The 24,025-nt window shown below is 35.8% G+C and overlaps 1 protein-coding gene across 5 annotated transcripts in view; it reads right to left on the bottom strand.

Moving 5' to 3' along the window:
• The window catches only part of LOC138310816 (alpha-1,6-mannosylglycoprotein 6-beta-N-acetylglucosaminyltransferase A-like), a 54,777-nt gene that overhangs the window by 7,152 nt on the left and 23,600 nt on the right, over window positions 1-24,025 (bottom strand). For all 5 annotated transcript variants that reach the window (XM_069252140.1, XM_069252145.1, XM_069252141.1 and 2 more), the window contains 13 exons: window positions 22,529-22,611; window positions 21,860-21,949; window positions 18,578-18,655; window positions 17,312-17,482; window positions 16,588-16,654; window positions 15,877-15,979; window positions 12,762-12,896; window positions 6,725-6,858; window positions 3,740-3,864; window positions 3,135-3,308; window positions 1,884-2,030; window positions 1,033-1,152; window positions 314-497 (listed from right to left, as the gene is read on the bottom strand). In XM_069252140.1, the coding sequence (XP_069108241.1) occupies window positions 314-497; window positions 1,033-1,152; window positions 1,884-2,030; window positions 3,135-3,308; window positions 3,740-3,864; window positions 6,725-6,858; window positions 12,762-12,896; window positions 15,877-15,979; window positions 16,588-16,654; window positions 17,312-17,482; window positions 18,578-18,655; window positions 21,860-21,949; window positions 22,529-22,611 (1,611 nt within the window). The remainder of the gene's footprint in view (window positions 1-313; window positions 498-1,032; window positions 1,153-1,883; window positions 2,031-3,134; window positions 3,309-3,739; window positions 3,865-6,724; window positions 6,859-12,761; window positions 12,897-15,876; window positions 15,980-16,587; window positions 16,655-17,311; window positions 17,483-18,577; window positions 18,656-21,859; window positions 21,950-22,528; window positions 22,612-24,025) is intronic.

The raw sequence follows: 24,025 nt of genomic DNA, 5'->3' as shown, positions 1-24,025 counted from the left end.
GACATATACATTAACAACAAACATTGACATGACATTACATGACATTAAAAGACATATACATTAAAAGACATATGCATTAACAGACATATGACATTAACAGACATGACATTACATGACATTAAAAGACATATACATTAAAAGACATATACATTAACAGACATATGACATTAACAGACATGGCATTACACGACATTAAGAGATATGACATTAACAGACATGATATTAGTGGCTTCTACTGTACAATGTTCAAGCATGCAATCAGTTTAGAATGACCACTAAATTAAATGTTCCTGTTTGAATATGGATGTCTTACTTTTAGCCCAGCACACGTCGCTACAGGATTTGTCCGGTTCACCCAACAGGAACTTGATGGAAGAGCTGGGCGGCCATTTGGCCGGTCGCTTCTGGAATTCACAGAAGTTCTGGTGCTCAATATAGGCATTCATTCTCTGTAGCATTCCTTCCTCTGTAAACTCGTATGGAAGGTGTGGCTCAAACTGCAATGGAAAAAAAACTATCAGCACACTTTCACTCGTTTGCATATATTTTTTCCTTATTTCTTTTTTTTTTTTTTCATTTGCATAAATACTTTTTTCTTATTTATTTCATTTTTATTTTTTTGCCACAGAAATTGGCAATGAATGGGACTAATTCACGTCAAGCCACGTTATATCTGATAAGGTTTGTGCAGAACTATTTTTTCTATTGGTGATGAAGGGGTTTCATTATCTTTCAGGAGAGGCGGTACTATTGCAATTTCAGAGGGTACTTTTCTAATACCATCTGTATGGTATATCATGTAATTTAGCCAAAATCAGGTGGTACCACAGCCAGGTTCAACCGGCAAAAAGTACCGGGTACTTCCTGATATTGAAATCCTTGGTGATGAAATGATGCTAAAAAATAATATCCTGCGCTGACGTCATTTCTGTGGGATGATTATAAGTTCCATCCCCACTGGAGATACTAGCACCACACAATCCCTGTATAACCTTTAACTACTTCTTGGCTTTCTCTCACACAACAAATTACCTTTTGATTTTCCAAGATTTTTGCGACGGTATAGCGAACCTCATCAAGGTTGTTGATGTCAATCGTGTAAACATATGGTTCTCCAATAAACTGTTCTGCGTATGGGTGCTGGCTAGTTATCTGTTCAACAGAAAATACAAATAACATGCGTATGGGAGCTGGTTAGTTACTGTAACCTAACTTTCTTTCGTGTGCGATTCACTTTCGCAAGTTTCTCAGTCCAATTAAATTCGTAAAAGTTTTTCTCCGCGAATGAACATCTACATAATTATAACTAATAGGAAATTTTAGTCAATTATCAAATCCGCGAATGTTAAACTTTGCAAAATAGTTTTGAAATGGAAATTGTGGAATTTAATTATTAGCCGTGAAAGAACATTGGTTTACAGTGTCTGTTCAACACAGCATACAAATAACACTTGTACGAGTGCTGACTAATTACATGTATCAGAGCTTCAGAAAACAAAAACAACCTCCAAACCATTACAATGGATTCTGGGTGGTGATCCCCTTAATTAAAGGCCCACTACCTTTGCCAAACAAAAATTAAAGTTTCTTAAAATAATAATAATAATAACATAAAACGACCCGCGTTATAAAAAACGGCGGGAAACATAAAACGACCCGCGTTATAAAAATTAGCATTTTATTTATTTACATTAAATTGTTAAGAAGGTGATGGTTAGTGTAGTATTAACGGTAAGTAAATAACTTTTGTGACATTATAAAATAATCAATCTCGTTTTACATTCCCATTTTAAAATTTCAGAGTCCTTTCGGAAAGATAGGGGCCCTTTAAGCAAACCACTGGTGATCTTTTTAGCAAGCCTTATTTCTATCTTCAATATTACCTGTCTCTGTGTTGGCTTGCCCTTGAAGAAAGGTGTGTTCTTGCTGCTATGAGGAGGCTTGAATCGAGGATTAATAAACACACACCCATTGGCTATAGCCTCGAGAGGAGCGGGACCCTCATAGGGGAATCCCAGTCCTATAAATATCTGGAACAGAAACATCCAAAGTTTATATAAAAAAAAATATATTCTTTTTTTATTTGAAACAAATTCAGATAGCACCATTCTACAATCAATTTTGATAAATGAGCAAAAACCTAGCCATCCAAAAAATTCTAATCAAATGAAAGGTAGGATATATGAAAATTATTGATGAAGATGTGCGATGAAGATTAGATTAATGATGAAGATGTGAGATGAATATTAGATTAATGATGAAGATGTGTGATGAAGATTAGATTAATGATGAAGATGTGAGATGAAGATTAGATTAATGATGAAGATGTGTGATGAATATTAGATTAATGATGAAGATGTGAGATGAATATTAGATTAATGATGAAGATGTGAGATGAATATTAGATTAATGATGAAGATGTGAGATGAAGATTAGATTAATGATGAAGATGTGAGATGAAGATTAGATTAATGATGAAGATGTGTGATGAATATTAGATTAATGATGAAGATGTGCAATGAAGATTAGATTAATGATGAAGATGTGCAATGAAGATAAGATTAATGATGAAGATGTGAGATGAAGATTAGATTAATGATGAAGATGTGCAATGAAGATAAGATTAATGATGAATATAAGATTAATGATGAAGATGTGTGATGAAGATTAGATTAATGATGAATATAAGATTTACGATGAAGATGTGTGATGAATATTAGATTAATGATGAAGATGTGAGATGAAGATAAGATTAATGATGAAGATGTGCAATGAAGATAAGATTAATGATGAATATAAGATTAATGATGAAGATGTGAGATGAAGATTAGATTAATGATGAAGATGTGAGATGAAGATTAGATTAATGATGAAGATGTGAGATGAAGATTAGATTAATGATGAAGATGTGAGATGAAGATTAGATTAATGATGAAGATGTGTGATGAAGATTAGATTAATGATGAATATAAGATTTACGATGAAGATGTGTGATGAATATTAGATTAATGATGAAGATGTGAGATGAAGATTAGATTAATGATGAAGATGTGAGATGAAGATAAGATTAATGATGAAGATGTGCAATGAAGATTAGATTAATGATGAAGATGTGTGATTAAGATTAAAGCTACCTTTGACTCTCGTAAGAGATAATGAAGATCCTCTCCATTCAGAAACCCATGATTATTGATATAATCCGGAAGCTTCACCCGTTTTCCTTTAGTTGTATTTTTTTGGTCTAGATATACAGTTCCATGAATATCCAGCTGGGCGTTTTTGATAACTTCCAGATATTTTTGTCTCCCCTAAACAGAACAACATAAATTAAGTCAAGTCTCAACTTACTCAAGTCTCTGAGATAAGCTATGATTGGTAATAAATTGATGTCCTCATATGCATCAAATAACAAGACTATTTTGCATAGCAGTTCCTGGGCCCACACCTTGCTGTTGAGTCACAGCGACCTACTTTGCCTTATAGACCTATGTGCCTAGTATTAAGTCACAGCGACCTATTTTCTTTATAAACCTGTGAACCTGGTGTTAAGTCACAGCGACCTACATTTCCTTGTAAAGTTGTGACCCTTGTGACTGCTACGTCAAAATAAGATAATCTCTGGAAGGATACATAGACAAACATCTGTAAATTTGTCCTTTTCCACTAATGAATAATATTACATACAAACATCAACTTATACTCTGGAACCACATTATCACAGAAGCAGATAACCACATACCTCCCACATATACTCGCGTTTCCCATACACGACGGCCTGGTCCTTGCGCTTGATATCCTGAACTCGGCTGTCGTTAAGGTGCTGTTCCACCAGGAATCCCATGAAGGAGTTATCCGGGCTGTGGGCTGTGTAACAATTAACAATAGCGAATTAGGTAACAATGTAAAGAACTTCTCTCTCTAAAGAGTATATCCTCCAATTGCCCACCCATAGACAACATGAACTAAACAAGAAATCTCAGAACAAGAAATCCCAGTACAAGAAATCCCAGTACAAGAAATCCCAGTACAAGAGATCCCAGTACAAGTGATCCCAGTACAAGAGATCCCAGTACAAGAGATCCCAGTACAAGAGATCCCAGTACAAGAGATCCCAGTACAAGTGATCCCAGTACAAGTGATCCCAGTACAAGAGATCCCAGTACAAGAGATCCCAGTACAAGTGATCCCAGTACAAGAGATCCCAGTACAAGTGATCCCCGTACAAGAGATCCACCGTACAAGTGATCCCCGTACAAGTGATCCCAGTACAAGTGATCCCAGTACAAGAGATCCCAGTACAAGAGATCCCAGTACAAGTGATCCCAGTACAAGAGATCTCAGTACAAGTGATCCCAGTACAAGTGATCCCCGTACAAGAGATCCCCGTACAAGTGATCCCCGTACAAGAGATCCCAGTACAAGAGATCCCAGTACAAGAGATCCCAGTACAAGTGATCCCAGTACAAGTGATCCCAGTACAAGTGATCCCAGTACAAGAGATCCCAGTACAAGTGATCCCAGTACAAGAGATCCCAGTACAAGAGATCCCAGTACAAGTGATCCCAGTACAAGAGATCCCAGTACAAGTGATCCCAGTACAAGTGATCCCCGTACAAGAGATCCCAGTACAAGTGATCCCAGTACAAGAGATCCCAGTACAAGAGATCCCCGTACAAGTGATCCCCGTACAAGAGATGTCAGTACAAGAGATCTCAGTACAAGAGATCCCCGTACAAGGGATCCCCGTACAAGAGATCCCAGTACAAGAGATCCCCGTACAAGAGATCCCAGTACAAGTGATCCCAGTACAAGTGATCCCAGTACAAGTGATCCCCGTACAAGAGATCCTAGTACAAGAGATCCCAGTACAAGTGATCCCAGTACAAGAGATCCCTGAACAAGAGATCCCAGTACAAGTGATCCCAGTACAAGAGATCCCAGTACAAGAGATCCCAGTTCAAGTGATCCCAGTACAAGAGATCCCAGTACAAGAGATTCCAGTACAAGTGATCCCAGTACAAGAGATCCCCGTACAAGTGATCCCAGTACAAGAGATCCCAGTACAAGTGATCCCAGTACAAGAGATCCCAGTACAAGTGATCCCAGTACAAGAGATCCCAGTACAAGTGATCCCAGTACAAGAGATCCCAGTACAAGAGATCCCAGTACAAGAGATCCCAGTACAAGAGATCCCAGTACAAGAGATCCCCGTACAAGAGATCCCAGTACAAGAGATCCCAGTACAAGAGATCCCCGTACAAGAGATCCCCGTACAAGAGATCCCCGTACAAGAGATCCCAGTACAAGAGATCCCAGTACAAGAGATCCCAGTACAAGTGATCCCAGTACAAGAGATCCCAGTACAAGAGATCCCAGTACAAGTGATCCCAGTACAAGTGATCCCAGTACAAGAGATCCCAGTACAAGAGATCCCAGTACAAGAGATCCCAGTACAAGAGATCCCAGTACAAGAGATCCCAGTACAAGTGATCCCAGTACAAGTGATCCCAGTACAAGAGATCCCAGTACAAGTGATCCCAGTACAAGTGATCCCAGTACAAGTGATCCCAGTACAAGAGATCCCAGTACAAGTGATCCCAGTACAAGTGATCCCCGTACAAGAGATCCCCGTACAAGTGATCCCCGTACAAGAGATCCCAGTACAAGTGATCCCAGTACAAGAGATCCCCGTACAAGAGATCTCAGTACAAGAGATCCCAGTACAAGAGATCCCAGTACAAGTGATCCCCGAACAAGTGATCCCCGAACAAGTGATCCCAGTACAAGAGATCCCAGTACAAGAGATCCCAGTACAAGTGATCACCGAACAAGAGATCCCAGTACAAGTGATCCCAGTACAAGTGTGATCACCGAACAAGAGATCCCAGTACAAGTGATCACCGAACAAGTGATCCCAGTACAAGAGATCCCCGTACAAGAGATCCCAGTACAAGTGATCCCAGTACAAGAGATCCCAGTACAAGTGATCCCCGTACAAGAGATCCCAGTACAAGTGATCCCAGTACAAGAGATCCCAGTACAAGTGATCCCAGTACAAGAGATCCCAGTACAAGTGATCCCAGTACAAGAGATCCCAGTACAAGTGATCCCAGTACAAGTGATCCCAGTACAAGAGATCCCAGTACAAGAGATCCCAGTACAAGAGATCCCAGTACAAGAGATCCCAGTACAAGAGATCCCAGTACAAGAGATCCCAGTACAAGAGATCCCAGTACAAGAGATCCCAGTACAAGTGATCCCAGTACAAGTGATCCCAGTACAAGTGATCCCAGTACAAGAGATCCAAGAGGGGTCTTGGTGCCCATGATCTATGTCAGACAATTGTAAGAGGGATCTTTTCTCTGCTTTTCAAATTTAATATGGCCACAGCTGTCTGCCATGCTGTGCTGGGATTTGTTCCAAAATGGATATGCAGAACTCAGGACCAAGGAGACACTACAAGTTTAATTTGAAGAAGGTAGACCTATTAAGTATTATCTGAGAAAATGACAAAAACCTAAATTACTGCTAATCAGTCATGTTGTCCTGTTTATTCACAAATACAATTGACAACTTAATTAAAATGGACACATGCAGGAATACACATGCTTTATATACATTTGATATCTTAGATATTAGAACTTTTGAAACAATAGCAGTAACATACTTCAAATATCAAAATCCAAGATGGCTGCCTATCTGTTTTATCGACCAGATTACTTACGGAACATAGTGAAGAACTGCTGTGGTTGTAGGTTCTGTCCTCCCCAGAATGTTACCAGCCTGTGAGCTTTAGCGTAAACTTTATGATTATAGGCTGGCTCTGTGCCAAATGAATCAACGATTCTCAGTAAACAGCTGAAACATCAAACACATTCAGGCGTTATTACAACATTACAACTAAAATCTAAATAAACTATTTTTTAATCTTTGCATTGTCCACAAGATTTGACAAATAACAAAAGCTCAAATTCCAAATATGGTCTATGTTAATATGTTTTCTTCATATTTTTATATTAGTTTTAAATGTTCAAACTTTCTGGAATCTTGAAACAAAAATCTTTAATCTGCACAACGCGAAGCCAGCAAAATTTATTAAGTTAGACAGATACACAACAGTAATTATGATACCATAAATTATAAAAAAATTATTTTATTTCTGGAGAAAGCAGTAGATGCAGCTGTTGACATAAGACTTTGACATTTTGAACAGAGATACTTTGTGACTAAAAGACAGGATTGCATTACTTTATGAAAATGTGGAATTCATGAACTATGGAGTTTTCATTATTATAAGAATAATGCTTAATAGAGCCAGAGACTACTATTGTTATTCTGTATTTGCATATTAGAGTTATCACCCCTGGCGGTTAGGTATTCATTGTGATGTCATGTAATTAAGAATGAAACGGCAAACTTTCTGAGAAAACAACATGAAATTCGCTCATAAAACAATGACGTCACATTGGATACCTACCCGCAAGGGAGGTAATTGTGTAATATGCAAAGACGGAATATGAAACTAAACATTTAATTATGAATATTTCATCTAGTTAAACATCATTCGTGATTTATTTTGTGCTTATTAATCACTTGGTAACACCAAAAGGATTCCACATATTCCCGTCAACTTCACACATCTCTGTCAAGGTCTAGAGTAAGAGCTTAAGAGCAAACTCAGGTTACCCAAGTCAGTGTTTGTCGTACAAACTACACCTCTACTCCATGTGGTTTGTAGTCAGTGCTGTACAAACTACCAAACAGAACTCAAACTACCATTTATTATAATTATCTTTATCAGGAATTATTGATTGTTAAGCAATAGACCATTTGCCGGTTTCCAATAGGTTAGTGATTAGAGTGATCTCCCTTGAAACACAAAAGAGTTCCACTGGACAAAAAGTTGGCCTTTACGTATACTCAAATAAGAAAGTGAGCTCAGTTGAAATGCTGTATTCGCTAGAATCAAATTGTTTTTGCTTGTATTTGGTTGTTGAGTGCATTATATCAAGCTGAGAGATATGTGTAAAGGCTGTCAAAATATTCATTTAGCGATAAATCCGAATTTATCGTGTGCACATACAGCCTGTACCGGGCATACCGAAACGTTTTATTTATCGGATTCAGCTTATCTTTACAGTATTTAATACATATTTTAATCTGTATATTTATCAGATTTTATGTTTCCGTTTATAAGCCTATTGTATAAGAAGTCGTGTACTTTGATTTATTTGTTTGTATCGGTAATTTTATCACTATAACGTATGCGGATAGCGGTGATACAACGGAAGTAAGCGCTCTTTCAAAGTATAATCTGATATACGTATATATTACGCTTACCTATAAACTTTACTGTACATGCTTCCTCTATTTGTGTTGTAATCAAAATAATTCAAGCTCTCAAATAAATGCATTAATGCTCTTTTTTTCTTGTTATTATTTTCAAAATACCAGTTATATGTTATAAGGGGCGCTTAGTAGGCTAAACCTGCCTATATTATTAGGCTTTTAATTTTTTGTCTAATATATAGTCTATATATTAAGAAGAAGAAAAAAAAAAAAATAAAAAGCCTAATAATATAGGCAGGCATATTTATATACATGTAACTTGTCCTTTATATCGACCTGGATTGATAATAAAGTTTAACTTAAGTAGTCTATTTAACGATGTAGATTCAGGCGTGTATAAAAATTACCAAAGAATTTTCATGTTCATTTTAGAATTAATAGAACCTATACTGTACTGATTACGTTTATACACAGAATCTATAAGTCCTTATTGTTTTACCGGAATCGCAAATAGTGCCAATGAGAATTAATTAATACATACGCTAAAAGTTGTACATGTACTTCGATCACCAAAATGTCTCTATATGGTAAAGTGTATAATTTCCCACTGATTCTTTTTTATTAAACTTAGTATTAAATCATGACATGCTACTAGATACATGTAATAATAATCTACTGTAGAAGTATATAAGCAATTGTTTTTGCAACATGTTTTTCTTCATTGCTAATGACGATAACCGTGGTACAGGTATCCAGAGTGTCAATTAAATTGCTGAGAAATTATATTTCACTTGTAATGATCAAACTTAATGCAGATAACATTTTCAATACAAAGTAAGTAGCTTTGCTCTCAGAATACCAGGAAGTTGCTAGAGAAAAGATTAATGCGTAACATTCATAATTTGCTGGGGAGATGTACATGTGTTCGGCAGGTAATAAGATTTGCATCAACATTGTTTCAATCATGTATGTGCCCCTTAGATTGTCACTGTTTGTGTCTGGGCATCAGTATACGTTTTAAGTAAAATTTTAATATGGACTTTGATTGATAAGCTGGTGATCTGAAGATAATGAAAAATTCTAAGTTGATTTAAATTGCTAAGAAGACTAGCAAAATAAATATTCACGAACGTTATGTCAACGTAATAAGCAAAGTGATCCTTGTTTTTACTTAAAAAATTCTTCCTTATTTGTAATTTTTATCATTTGTGCATTCTTCCGTTGTTCCAATAGTAATTACACTATATACATTATTGTACAGAAAGTTGCATTACTTTATACATACATGTACAGTGATCAATCTGCAATAGGATAAACAATGTATATTTTATTTCATGGAAAAAGATGTTCCAAGGTAGAAGTTGATCCTCCGATATGCGCTCAATAAATATCGGGAAAATCCCTACAAAAATTTGCAAATCGCACGACTATGCGACTTTGCATTCGTGTAATAGATTATTTATTGGATTTTATAAACTGCTTTTTCACAAATATATTGTAGATCATATATATATTAGATATAAACATAATATACTAAGAAACCTCATATTTCACATTTATTTTCAATCTAACTTTACTTTGAAAATGGTCACCTCTGTAGGCCTTAAGTCGAGACGGGCCGGTATTACAAGTGGAACTATACCTCTTTATAATTAACAATGTTTGTTTTCTTATCTTTTTTTATTTCCCGTATGTAGTTCATATACACTTTAACTTCCGAATATGCAGATAGACTCCGTGTTTTTGTCTGCTATTCAATGGTTTTTATTCGTAGCGCTCATGTACTGAAGTCTAACGTTAACGTTAGCTATGTTTGGCCGCTTTAGTTCAATTGTTAGTTTTAAATGAATCACCCCATTCCTTTAATTTTCAAATAAATACTGATTTGTGTTGTATATGTGACGCTGATAATTCAAGAAATGAAATGGCATATCTCATTATTAAAGTAAAAAACGAATCGTATTTCATAGAAGTAAGCACTTCTTATAATAAAGCCGCTCCGGTAACTTGTCCGGTTGTTCCGGTTGCCGCTTAGGTGTTTGCAAAGAAAATTGCTTACCGTCATTGAGAACCGGCAAATCGCCTATTGCCAAAATGTTTAAAACTTCAAACCATGAACACAAACTTCAGAAATTAGAATCTTACCATGATGACTTGTTCACCCCTGAAGACACATTTAGACTCTTCTTAATCAAAGACTAGACCAGTCCATTATGAAATTTCAGGGGTGAATGTCTTAAAGATTTAAAAGCTATAGATATATGACATTATGTGAAAAATGAAACGAAGATAGAATGCATATACTAGTAAGCCAATCTGAACAACAAAATGTGAAAACGTATCAATCAAAATTACTGCAAAACGTGGTGTTAGCTAGAAAGTTCAAACAGTACCGTGTGTAGACATCTGTAACATAACAACAGTTGCAAAGAGTGAAAAAAACATCCCCGGGTATCGTATAAATCATAAAACGGCTGTAACAAACGCGGAAACAGCGAAACAACTCACAAAAAAATTCCTCTGAAGTGGGGGGAAGCCATTTCATATACAACTCTAATAACGATGATCACTTGACAAAAGTCTTTTAAAAGTCTTTTATAACTTGGCAAATACATCAATCAGTCATTATTACCGTATTCAACGCAATAAGCTTGCTTAACCCTATAAGCGCCTCTCTCTGTTTTCGAGGCCTCAATTGCTCGTTCATTGACTTAAGTACAGACTGAATCCCTGCAAACTGAATCTCTGTTTGATTTCTTTTGTAAATTGATTGACTTTCCCTGTGCTATAATTTTGTAAAATGTTAACCCAAATCTGGTCCTATTATTTTAGCACCCCTTAATTTGTTTTTATTACTTTAACCATATTGGGTGCCATAGGAAGGTAATTTAATGCTGAAATATTGTATTTTTGTAGTAATGATATGGCATTTATACTTGGGAGTGTATATATTGTTACATATAAATATGTGTCTGAGTGTCTTACATTTTGAATTGGGATGACCAGGATGGGGAGGGGAAGGAACGGGATCATCAGATAGGAGAATTTACATGAGGATACACAAACTGTATAACAACTTTCTTTCGTGAGAATTTTGCGATCAGAATAAATTCGTGAAAGTTTATTTCCATAAATTAATATCTTTACCATATATATACTGGAAAGGAATTTCAATTCAATTTTTTAATCCGCAAATGTTAATATTTGCAAATTTGTTTGAAATGAAAATCGCCAAATTTAGTAACTGCAAAAAAAAGTTGGTTGTACAGTACAGAATAGTGTCCTTATTCACTATCTTCAAATTAATATACAATGTAGTATCTGTTCACGTTATCACAGAATAATTTTTTCATTTTTTTTTTTTTTTTTAAATCATTACAGCGTCGTTTTAACAGCTAGGGTCATTTAAGGACGTGCCACCAGGTTTGTGGTTGGAAGAAAGTTGGAGTAGAGAATCAGAATATGTTGTTAGAGAACGATTCGTCTTATTACCTTTTAGGCAATGATTTATCCTAAAGTTCCATCATATCATAAATTCACAATCATTTCAGATGGTATTAATCATACTCGGACAACACCATTTTCATTAAACAACTGGATTCATTAATTAATTGAAAATACAGATAATCCCACAAATACCTCACAATACTACAGACATTGTCTTAATTAATGTCATCCATAACAACCAGAATTACCTACACAAAAGTTGAAAGCAAAAAAAAAACGACTGTATAGAAACTGAAGCATTTGTTTGTTTTTTGGGTTGTTTTTTTTTGTCGCACTTGTTTAATTTACTGATGCCACAACAACTTTGAAATTCGTTTAAAAACAAGAATAGGTCTTTAAAAAATAATATCCCATGATTTTACTGCAGATTGAAGCATAAAAAATTTAATAAAAATACAAATAAAAAAAAAAAATATGTAATAATTTCTATAATTCAGCAAAGTTTTGTATCCTGATAGTGAGAGGGAAACATCAGGTACCAAGATTATACATATCTATATGTATCATATATCTTATAAAGAATGGAGAAAAGCATGCTATTTACATGCCATAAATTCATAATAAGTGAATTTTATTCCATATGGAGTGAAGTTTACATAAACACTTACCCGTGATATCTAACATCAGAACAAAGTCCAAATATGTCAACAGGTCATTAAAATATGTTCTATGTAGCTTTATAGGAACAGTATAAAAATACTCGATACATATCTTTTTTTTTTCTTTTTTATTTATTTACCCGGTATTCTTTTTTTATTTGATTAAAACCTTTCAAATAAACGATAAGAAACACCAACATTATTTTCAGCACATTTGGATATCTTCTTTTTATTAGCTAAAAATAGTTTTGTGGTGACTCCCAATTTTTGAACAATAAATAGATGGTATCTAATAATAGATTTGTGGTGACTCCCAATATTTGAACTATAAATAGATTATTAAGTCACTGATAATAGTTTGGATACCTGAACTTGGCATATCCGCCCTTGACATGCTTCCTGAACTGGGTCAAACCTACGATATCTGTGTAAATGATGTGTACGGGCAGATCCGCCCGACTCTGGCACGGTGAATTAGCAGCTGGCAACTTTGATAAAATTCTGAAAATAAAATAACGTGAGAAAAAATATGCAAGCCGAGCAGTGAAAAATTGAGAACTTAGAGGTGCCAAAATGAAATTCTACAACCCTAACATCCCTCAAACAATATGAACAATTTTGGTAATACATAGCTAGCAAGCTTTAGGAGTATGTCGTGCCTGGTAATACGCCCCCAACCTTCTCCACCAAACTGCTTTACTGCCGTACAGTACGGCCATTCAATTTGTGATTTGAAACTTGAATGTCATATTTCAGAAAAATATTAATACGCCTGGATTTCACATTGATATAAATATATATATATATATCACAAGACACCAATAACAGCTTAAGTGCAAATATATAGTACTGAGAAAGCATAATGGTGATCTACTGGCATCAATCTGGATATTGACAGCATCTGAAACCAAACAAAACCAAATTTTTCAGCAGCAACATGCAATCAAATCTCCGCAATTCATTCTATGTGCCACGTTCCATACATTTGAAGGAGAAAATGTATTCCTAATACAAGACAAGTATTGTTTTGCATTAGTGACCAAAGTGTTGCTTATTAAACTACAAATGACATTAAAAACTTCATGCAACTTTTCAATGTGTAATCCCCTTAATAGTTCTGTATTTAATAGAGTGGATTGTCTTGCCTTGAAAGCGCATATTGATTTTATTATAATGGCACTTGGAAAATAAGTTATCAAAAATATCAATCTATAACGTACGTATTATTTTCATACATATACTTAATATATTTATTTCATTTTCTTACAGATAGTAAATTTGTTTATTTTTTATATAAAAATATAGCAGTCAAGGGCAGACAATTCAGCTTTCCAAATGACAGAAAAATTGTGCTATGAAAACCTCAGTCACTACAAGTCAACTCTAATTTCCATGGCCAAATAATAATGGAAAAAATAATGTGAATATCATGACATTTGTCCAAAACCAAATAAAGATAAATGTGGCAGTGTATTTCCTATTCTAGACCAACCGGAATCTCTCTGCCGGTTTTTTAGTAAGCTTTTTCTTCATCTGAAGATATCCTCTTAAGTCTGTGTATATAAGGTCGAATTTCAACGCTCCCACTTGGCATTTCTTGGGGATAGTGCCTTCAGTTATAATGCTGAAAAATGATGGTGGTATATACCTTTTATAGTTACGTTAAAACGTCATCATAAAACCAGAACGATTATACATGGGCACATTCTTAATGTTGGAATAACAATTATCAAAAGCAAGAATGTAATTTTTGAAACATTTATGCTCTTCTTGTATTTTTTGGCTGAAAATAAAACATGCAAAACAATGAAAGAAATTAATACAAAATCTGTCTGCCTTTGTTGCATGGTTCTTAAGTAAGGAGATTATGACATCATATTTCGAAATCTTTGATATTTCAGTCAAAGCAAAAATGGCATTGTGATTACATTGCACTACCCTTACATCAAAACAGTTTGAAAATAATTACCTATATAACAAGTTTTGAACAAAAATTGAACTTGTTAGTTAAAATATTAGTGATTTAATTTTCTATTCAATTAATCTACATACCAAGGTTCATTACCCACATATGATTAAATCTAACACCAAAACCAATTAAACTCATTCACACCCCTGAAGACACAATTAGACCCTTCTAAATCAAAGACTGGACCAGTCCATTATTAAATTTTAGGGGTTAAAGAGTTGAATAATGAATAAAATGTTTAACTTAATGAACAAGGGCCATATTTATGAAGCTACACTTGCCCAGACATATTAATATTGTTCCAAACTCTCCTGGTTTAAATTATACTGTACAACTTGAAATATTAGTGAGCAGAGTTTCTTTCATTGTCTGCAGCCTTCAAATCATTTTGTGGGTAGAAATGTTTGTGGTTAGCTGATAATTCGTTGATTTTATTTTTGTTGTCGTAGCAACCAAGAAAACAACAAAAATTACTAAACAACCAACAATTCACGTTAAACAGTATAAATCTTGCTTAGAAATATCTTTCAATTTAGCTGTTGCTGCATGTTTAAGATTTTCATTTTTTAGCTATTCCCTGAATTAAGCAAGAAAGTTAAACGTTTTTGTTGATGGTTGAGCCATCCTTGATATTCCAGGGGTTCCATTACTTACGATCTCTACACCCCTGGACTATCTCATAGTGAAATTGAAGGCAGCTCTGGGGAAAACATTTGACCAATCACAGGCCAGCAAAGATTACCTTTGAAGACTACAGAGAGAGCGACGCCTAACAACAAAGCCACATAGTCAACCACAGTGTACCATTATACGGCTCATTTGATGTACATCAAAGGATTTTACCTGTTCTATTATGTTGCCTCCAGTTTTACTATGAGAAAGTCCAGGGGTGTTGAGATCGTAAGTGATCGGAACCCCTGGAGTATCGAGGATGTGGTTGAGCAAGCTGGTAGCTTCATAAGAAGGGTCTCTAAGTTTATTACTTAATTAAGGACATTCCCTCTATGGAGTATGATTCTGACACCCAGTAAGTTTGAGTTCGGCTGTTTGGAGGATCGTTATAAATATAAACCCCTAAATCATCCCAATCACACTTACATAGTCCAACCTGAGGAGATAAACGGATTACAGCAATCAGATATAACAGTCAGACATTACAACATATACCACCCACAGACAGAAATCATGGTGATCTTCTGATAATCAAAACATTGAAATAAAATAGTAAAACAAGTAAACAACATTCTTCGCCCTCCAGTGATGAAGTTATTATTGAGTCTTTATTCCGAGATACTTCCAATCATATTTAACATTATGATCATACAATTAGAGTACTATATGTATCAAATTTCCTAATAAAGGTACTGTATTTCTTCTCTAATAAGCCACCTAATATGGTATCAAAGACTTCCAGAAAAGTTATTAATCCTCAAAAAAAAATCCCCCTCCACTCCAGAAAAATTTCCGTTTCATATTTACATTTTGAAATAAGTGTGTAATATGTAAACTTACCCTGCCAGCTGGTCGGTCTCACTTGTTACAATCAAGTCGTGTCCGAGTATAAACAATGTAGATAGAAGATCACTCCATTGCACAAGTTCCCCTAATGGGCCTCCTGTAACATAACAATGTATTTATTTGTTAATTTTCCCACCTTTAAAACATTACAAGTTCCCCTAATGGGCCTCCTGTAACATAATAATGTATTTATTGTTAATTTTCCCACCTCTAAAACATTACAAATCCCCTATTGGGCCTGTCACCTTTTAACACATTCCAATATACCTTGATGGGCCTTTCGAACATAACAATCATTAACTTTTACCAATTATAAAAATTACAGTCTCCCCTTAATCACAGTTTCCACTAAAGGGCCTTTTATAATATAATATTTTCATCGTTAAGTTTCTAACTTTTAAAACATATCCTCTACAGTAGATATAAAGATGGGTTTTGTTACTACACAGGTATATAACTTTCTAATAAAATAAAGCGCAATGATAAAGAATCAAAACATAATCTGGATTTTCCGAGTTTCCTCATATACTACTGTCATTTTTTGTTTGAAAGGGAGATAACTCCTATAGTCCTATAAGTGCAAGATCAAATGAAATGTTGGTTCTTACATGCTCACATCGGAAATCTGGAGCCATCTGAATAAATGCTTTTAATATTTTGTTTTTAATTATATATTCATAAGAATTTCTGAAAACATTTTTTTACCTTTAAACTGATTTTCGGCTATCCCCCATCCTGACTGTTTTGATAGCAGGCCCAGATGAACTAATACCTGAAAAGAAAACAAAACATTCACTTTTCTGACAGTATTGTGGACAGAAGACCAAGAAATTTTTTTCTCTCACACACTTTTCTACATCCACATTTTGTTTTTACTGTTTTGCCTTCCATCCAGTTTTTGATCTTACCTTTTTACGTTGCCTGTCGTCCAGTTTTTGCTTGTCGCCTGCTGTCACTTTCTATTCTTACCTTTTTCATGTCACCTGTCATCCAGTTTTTATTCTTACTTTTTTTGCCTGCCATCTAAATTTTGTTTATCATCTGCAGTCCAGTTTTTTCTTACCTTTTTACGTTGCCTGCCATCCAGTTTTTGATCTTACTGTTGTACAGTTTTTTATTTTACCTTTTTACATCGTCTGCCACATCCAGTTTTTTATCTTACTTTCGTACAGTTTTTTATTTGACATTTTTACGTCGTCTGCCATCCAGTTTTTATTCTTACCTCTTTAGCCTGCCATCTAGATTTTGTTCATCGTCTGCCATCCAGTTTTTTTTTTTTATCTTTTTAGGTCGCCTGCCATCCAGTTTTTGATCTTACTGTCGTACGTTTTTTATTATTTTACCTTTTTATGTCGCCTGCTGTCTAGATTTTGTTCATCGTCTGCAATCCAGGTTCTGTTCTTGCCTTTCGTCCAGTTTTTATTCTTACCTTTTTACGTCGTCTGCCGTCTAGATTTTGTTTCTTCATGAGTCGTTTGATGCCACCTGTCCATTTATCCCAGAGGCGACGTATCCTCATTCTAATCCAGGCATAACTTTGACGTTCGTTTGGGTCCACCAAAATCTTCATCAAGGCCTGTAAATCTGTTGTTACATTGGCCTAAAACAGAGTGGAAATTTATATTGATTTAAATAATCCAAGTGTATTTTTAAAGTCTATGATGCATCAATGTAAATATGTTGTTACATTGGCCTAAAAACAGGATCAAAATTGGTATCGATATTAAATTATCCAAGTGTATTTTTAAAGTCTGTGATGCATCAATGTAAATATGTTGTTACATTGGCCTAAAAACAGCATCAAAATTGGTATCGATATTAAATTATCCAAGTGTATTTTTAAAGTCTGCGATGCATCAATGTAAATATGTTGTTACATTGGCCTAAAAACAGCATCGAAATTGGTATCGATATTAAATTATCCAAGTGTATTTTTAAAGTCTGCGATGCATCGATGTAAATATGTTGTTACATTCCCTTGTACGTATACGTATTAGTTTCCTATAAACTGTTACAATATACAGATCAATTTTGAAACATCTCAAAAGAAGCTTGTCAAATGTGAATGAAAATAAATAATAATATTCAATTACTTAGTCTAAAGTCATTGGTCAAAGAATCTTTTAATATCAGGTTGATTAAGAAACAATGTTTGAAAACATATACACCACTTTTGAGTTTGCTTTAAGGGTATGCCCCACCCCCTCCAGTTCTAATTTCAGGGTATGCCCCCACCCCCTCCAGTTCTAATTTCAGGGTATGCCCCCACCCCCTCCAGTTCTAATTTCAGGGTATGCCCCACCCCCTCCAGTTCTAATTTCAGGGTATGCCCCCACCCCCTCCAGTTCTAATTTCAGGGTATGCCCCCACCCCCTCCAGTTCTAATTTAAGGGTATGCCCCCACCCCCTCCAGTTCTAATTTCAGGGTATGCCCCCACCCCCTCCAGTTCTAATTTAAGGGTATGCCCCACCCCCTCCAGTTCTAATTTCAGGGTATGCCCCACCCCCTCCAGTTCTAATTTCAGGGTATGCCCCCACCCCCTCCAGTTCTAATTTCAGGGTATGCCCCCACCCCCTCCAGTTCTAATTTCAGGGTATGCCCCCACCCCCTCCAGTTCTAATTTCAGGGTATGCCCCATCCCCTCCAGTTCTAATTTCAGGGTATGCCCCCACCCCCTCCAGTTCTACAACTTACGTATTTCACTTTGGACATATCCTCTTTTGGAGGTTTGATATTTCCACGCCATGCCTTTGTGGGGCACCAACCTTCAACCTGTTGATAAGAGACAAAATAAATCATTATGTTATCCATGGATATGGATGCAATTTCTCAAATAATCAAAACAGAAAGTACTTTCAATCTCCGAATTTTGGTCTTTGCCACTTGCTTTTTTAATGAAAATCGTGAAATCAATTACAGTGGACTTCGGTTAATTAGAATTGGAAGGGACCGAGATAAAACTTCGAGTTATCTGAGTGTTCGAATTAAGCAAGTTCTCTTGTCTACTAACGATCTCTGTATTCAATTGGTATAAATAGACTAGTTCCATATTGTAAAACGATGTGAACAAGACATATGTCAAAATAGCCGATGGTAGTTGCAAAATTATAACAAGAAAACCTAGATATATATTTTGAAATGCCGTTCTACGGCAGATTTATGAAAAAGAAATCGGCATTTTCGGCGACCTGGTTGTCCAAAAATCTTATTTCGAGTTATAAGAACATTTTATATATAATTTTTGTCATTCGGACCCAAAATTTATTTCGTATTATCCGAGTTCTTCCAAGTTTTCCGAATTTGAATAATCCAAGTTCTTTAAACAAAGATTAAAAAAGGAATTCGGCCGGGACCGTCAAAGCTTTTCGTATTAAGCCGGGTTGTCGAATTATCCGAGTTGGTATCAACTAAGTTCCACTGTAGCTGCAAAAGAAAGTTGATTTACACCTCATACAGACGTTTGCTCAACCTGATTTCAGTTATGTAGATGACTTACCTCACTTAAATACATGACGAAGAAACAGATTGATCCATCGACCCCATAGGACTGATACTTACCTCACTTAAATACATGACGAAGGAACAGATTGATCCATCGACCCCATAGGACTGATACTTACCTCACTTAAATACATGACGAAGGAACAGATTGATCCATCGACCCCATAGGACTGATACTTACCTCACTTAAATACATGACGAAGGAACAGATTGATCCATCGACCCCATAGGACTGTTACTTACCTCACTTAAATACATGACGAAGGAACAGATTGATCCATCGACCCCATAGGACTGATACTTACCTCACTTAAATACATGACGAAGGAACAGATTGATCCATCGACCCCATAGGACTGATACTTACCTCACTTAAATACATGACGAAGGAACAGATTGATCCATCGACCCCATAGGACTGTGACTTACCTCACTTAAATACATGACGAAGGAACAGATTGATCCATCAACCTCATAGGACTATGACTTACCTCACTTAAATACATGACGAAGGAACAGATTGATCCATCGACCCCATAGGACTGTGACTTACCTCACTTAAATACATGACGAAGGAACAGATTGATCCATCAACCTCATAGGACTATGACTTACCTCACTTAAATACATGACGAAGGAACAGATTGATCCATCGACCCCATAGGACTGTGACTTACCTCACTTAAATACATGACGAAGGAACAGATTGATCCATCAACCTCATAGGACTATGACTTACCTCACTTAAATACATGACGAAGGAACAGATTGATCCATCGACCCCATAGGACTGTGACTTACCTCACTTAAATACATGACGAAGGAACAGATTGATCCATCAACCTCATAGGACTGATACTTACCTCACTTAAATACATGACGAAGGAACAGATTGATCCATCGACCCCATAGGACTGATACTTACCTCACTTAAATACATGACGAAGGAACAGATTGATCCATCGACCCCATAGGACTGATACTTACCTCACTTAAATACATGACGAAGGAACAGATTGATCCATCGACCCCATAGGACTGATACTTACCTCACTTAAATACATGACGAAGGAACAGATTGATCCATCGACCCCATAGGACTGATACTTACCTCACTTAAATACATGACGAAGGAACAGATTGATCCATCGACCCCATAGGACTGTGACTTACCTCACTTAAATACATGACGAAGGAACAGATTGATCCATCGACCCCATAGGACTGATACTTACCTCACTTAAATACATGACGAAGGAACAGATTGATCCATCGACCCCATAGGACTGATACTTACCTCACTTAAATACATGACGAAGGAACAGATTGATCCATCAACCTCATAGGACTATGACTTACCTCACTTAAATACATGACGAAGGAACAGATTGATCCATCGACCCCATAGGACTGTGACTTACCTCACTTAAATACATGACGAAGGAACAGATTGATCCATCAACCTCATAGGACTATGACTTACCTCACTTAAATACATGACGAAGGAACAGATTGATCCATCGACCCCATAGGACTGTGACTTACCTCACTTAAATACATGACGAAGGAACAGATTGATCCATCAACCTCATAGGACTATGACTTACCTCACTTAAATACATGACGAAGGAACAGATTGATCCATCGACCCCATAGGACTGTGACTTACCTCACTTAAATACATGACGAAGGAACAGATTGATCCATCAACCTCATAGGACTATGACTTACCTCACTTAAATACATGACGAAGGAACAGATTGATCCATCGACCCCATAGGACTGATACTTACCTCACTTAAATACATGACGAAGGAACAGATTGATCCATCGACCCCATAGGACTGATACTTACCTCACTTAAATACATGACGAAGGAACAGATTGATCCATCGACCCCATAGCACTGATACTTACCTCACTTAAATACATGACGAAGGAACAGATTGATCCATCGACCCCATAGGACTGTGACTTACCTCACTTAAATACATGACGAAGGAACAGATTGATCCATCGACCCCATAGGACTGTTACTTACCTCACTTAAATACATGACGAAGGAACAGATTGATCCATCGACCCCATAGGACTGTGACTTACCTCACTTAAATACATGACGAAGGAACAGATTGATCCATCGACCCCATAGGACTGATACTTACCTCACTTAAATACATGACGAAGGAACAGATTGATCCATCAACCTCATAGGACTGATACTTACCTCACTTAAATACATGACGAAGGAACAGATTGATCCATCGACCCCATAGGACTGATACTTACCTCACTTAAATACATGACGAAGGAACAGATTGATCCATCGACCCCATAGGACTGATACTTACCTCACTTAAATACATGACGAAGGAACAGATTGATCCATCGACCCCATAGGACTGATACTTACCTCACTTAAATACATGACGAAGGAACAGATTGATCCATCGACCCCATAGGACTGTGACTTACCTCACTTAAATACATGACGAAAGAACAGATTGATCCATCGACCCCATAGGACTGATAACATGGGTCGGATTTCCACATCGCCTTCATCCACTGAAAACATCATAAACATCCTTATAACATTGCAACAAACACTGACACGGAAACATTGTAACAACATCCATTTAAAAACATTAAATCAATGAAAACATTACCGACTAAACCAGTAAAAGCATCTGTTATGTTCCCATGGCAACAGATTTTGAAGCCTGTTTATATGGTTTGTCAAATTACATTCATATATTTTCATAAACTGACAAAATTTTAAGAAAATTGACCATATCTGAAAACAGTAAAACCTTCCTGGCTGGTACATTATCGCATGTCTATAACTTCTGTGTAGTTTCATCAAAATTAGTTTACAAGAGAATATTTGGACAAGATTATTTGTTCACACAACCAGCATTATAAACCAGCGTATCCCCTCTATGCATATTCCAGAGTTTCCTCCCTTGAGGGTAGGTATTTATTGATACTTTATCATTTTGTTAGCGAAATCAGCATCATCTTCTCTAAAAAGTATGATATTACGCTTGCATGATGTTACAATCAATATCTACCCTCAAATATCAGAAAATAAAACCTTATCTGCACAAATCCCAATCCTGAACAGGTTAAAAACGAGGCACTTACCTCTATTTTAGTGGTACAGTGAGGGTACAGCTGTTTTTCCTGTGTCGTAAGGTCACATTGTTCCACCTTGCCTTGTATCAAATCTAAAATGAAAGAACAATGGATCTGAGACGAGTGTTTCTAATTACATTCGGATGATATATCAACATTTTACATACAATACCCTTACTGTATGATATAAAGCTGCTGTTGTGTTTCAGTATTAAAAAAACAGGTTAATTTGGCGGGTCAAACTAGAAATCAAAATTTAGCAAATCAATACTTTACTATAAATTAATTGTCTTCAATTGAACATCTAATTCAATCCATTCTTAATATTTCTTCTTTCAAAATGCCAATGATGACCTGCGAAATAATGAAAATATCCTTGTCAAAATAACCAGCTACATGCAATATACATTTTTTCACTGCTAGAACGTTAACCATTAGCCTGAGTTATTCTGTATTTGCATATTACAGAGTTATTTGCCCTTGCGGGTAGGTATTGATTGTGACATCATGTATTTGTGAGCGTAATGTTATAGTTTTCGGATAAAACGGCTTGAATTGCACTCACAAAATAATGATGCAACAATTGATACCTACCCGCAAGGGAGCTAACTCTGCAATATGCAAAGATGGAATAGGCCAACAATTCTGACAAATTACAAAATTATAATGTAATATTTTTAGACAGCTATTATAAATTCTGTTTATTCTTTTTTTTTTTTTATTTGGAAAATTGAATGCATTAACAAACATGAAAGACTGATAATCCAAGACACCAGTGTATGGGATAGTAACAAGATGTAGAGAATATTTAGATTCAGGCGCCTGAGACAAGAAATGGATTAGATACAGGTCCCTGTGTATCAGATATATAAGTCAGGACACTGTGTATCAGATAGAAAATGTTTATATATTCAAGACCCTGTGTATAAGATATAAAATATTTTTATAGAGTCAAGACCTTGTTGATTAGATTGAAAATATGTTTATAAAGTCAAGTTTCTTTGTATTAGATAGAACATAATATTATGTTAAATTTATTGAGTCAGGACCCTGTGTATTAGAGAAAAAATTATTATAAAGCTAGGACCCTGTGTATTAGAAAATATGTTTAGAATCAGGACCCTGTGGCATAGGTATAACATATCTTTTAGAGACAGAAGCCTGTGTAATTAGGATACGATATGAGTCAAAGACGTAATATCAGTACAATGTTCCGGATCCTTACAAATGTATGTTTCTTGGAAACAAATTAATTCTAATAGAAAATACTAGGGACAAGCTAAAGTAATCCTCTCCGTTTACACAAAATAGGTCGTTATATTTACAAGGCAGTCCATCCCTTCATCACGAGCACATCAAACAAACATATTCACATGATAAATAATTAACAATAGAAAATACAACATGGCAAAGGAAACAAATAGTAAGCAAGTTTAACTCAATAAACCGTTCTGTAAGTTAAATAAGGCAGAATCTAGCGAAGTTAAGCAATGATGTTCAAAAGAA

This window comes from Argopecten irradians, chromosome 16 (genome assembly GCF_041381155.1).
Source record: "Argopecten irradians isolate NY chromosome 16, Ai_NY, whole genome shotgun sequence".
In the NCBI taxonomy this organism is placed as follows: domain Eukaryota; kingdom Metazoa; phylum Mollusca; class Bivalvia; order Pectinida; family Pectinidae; genus Argopecten; species Argopecten irradians.
This window is presented reverse-complemented; position numbering and strand designations above follow the sequence as displayed.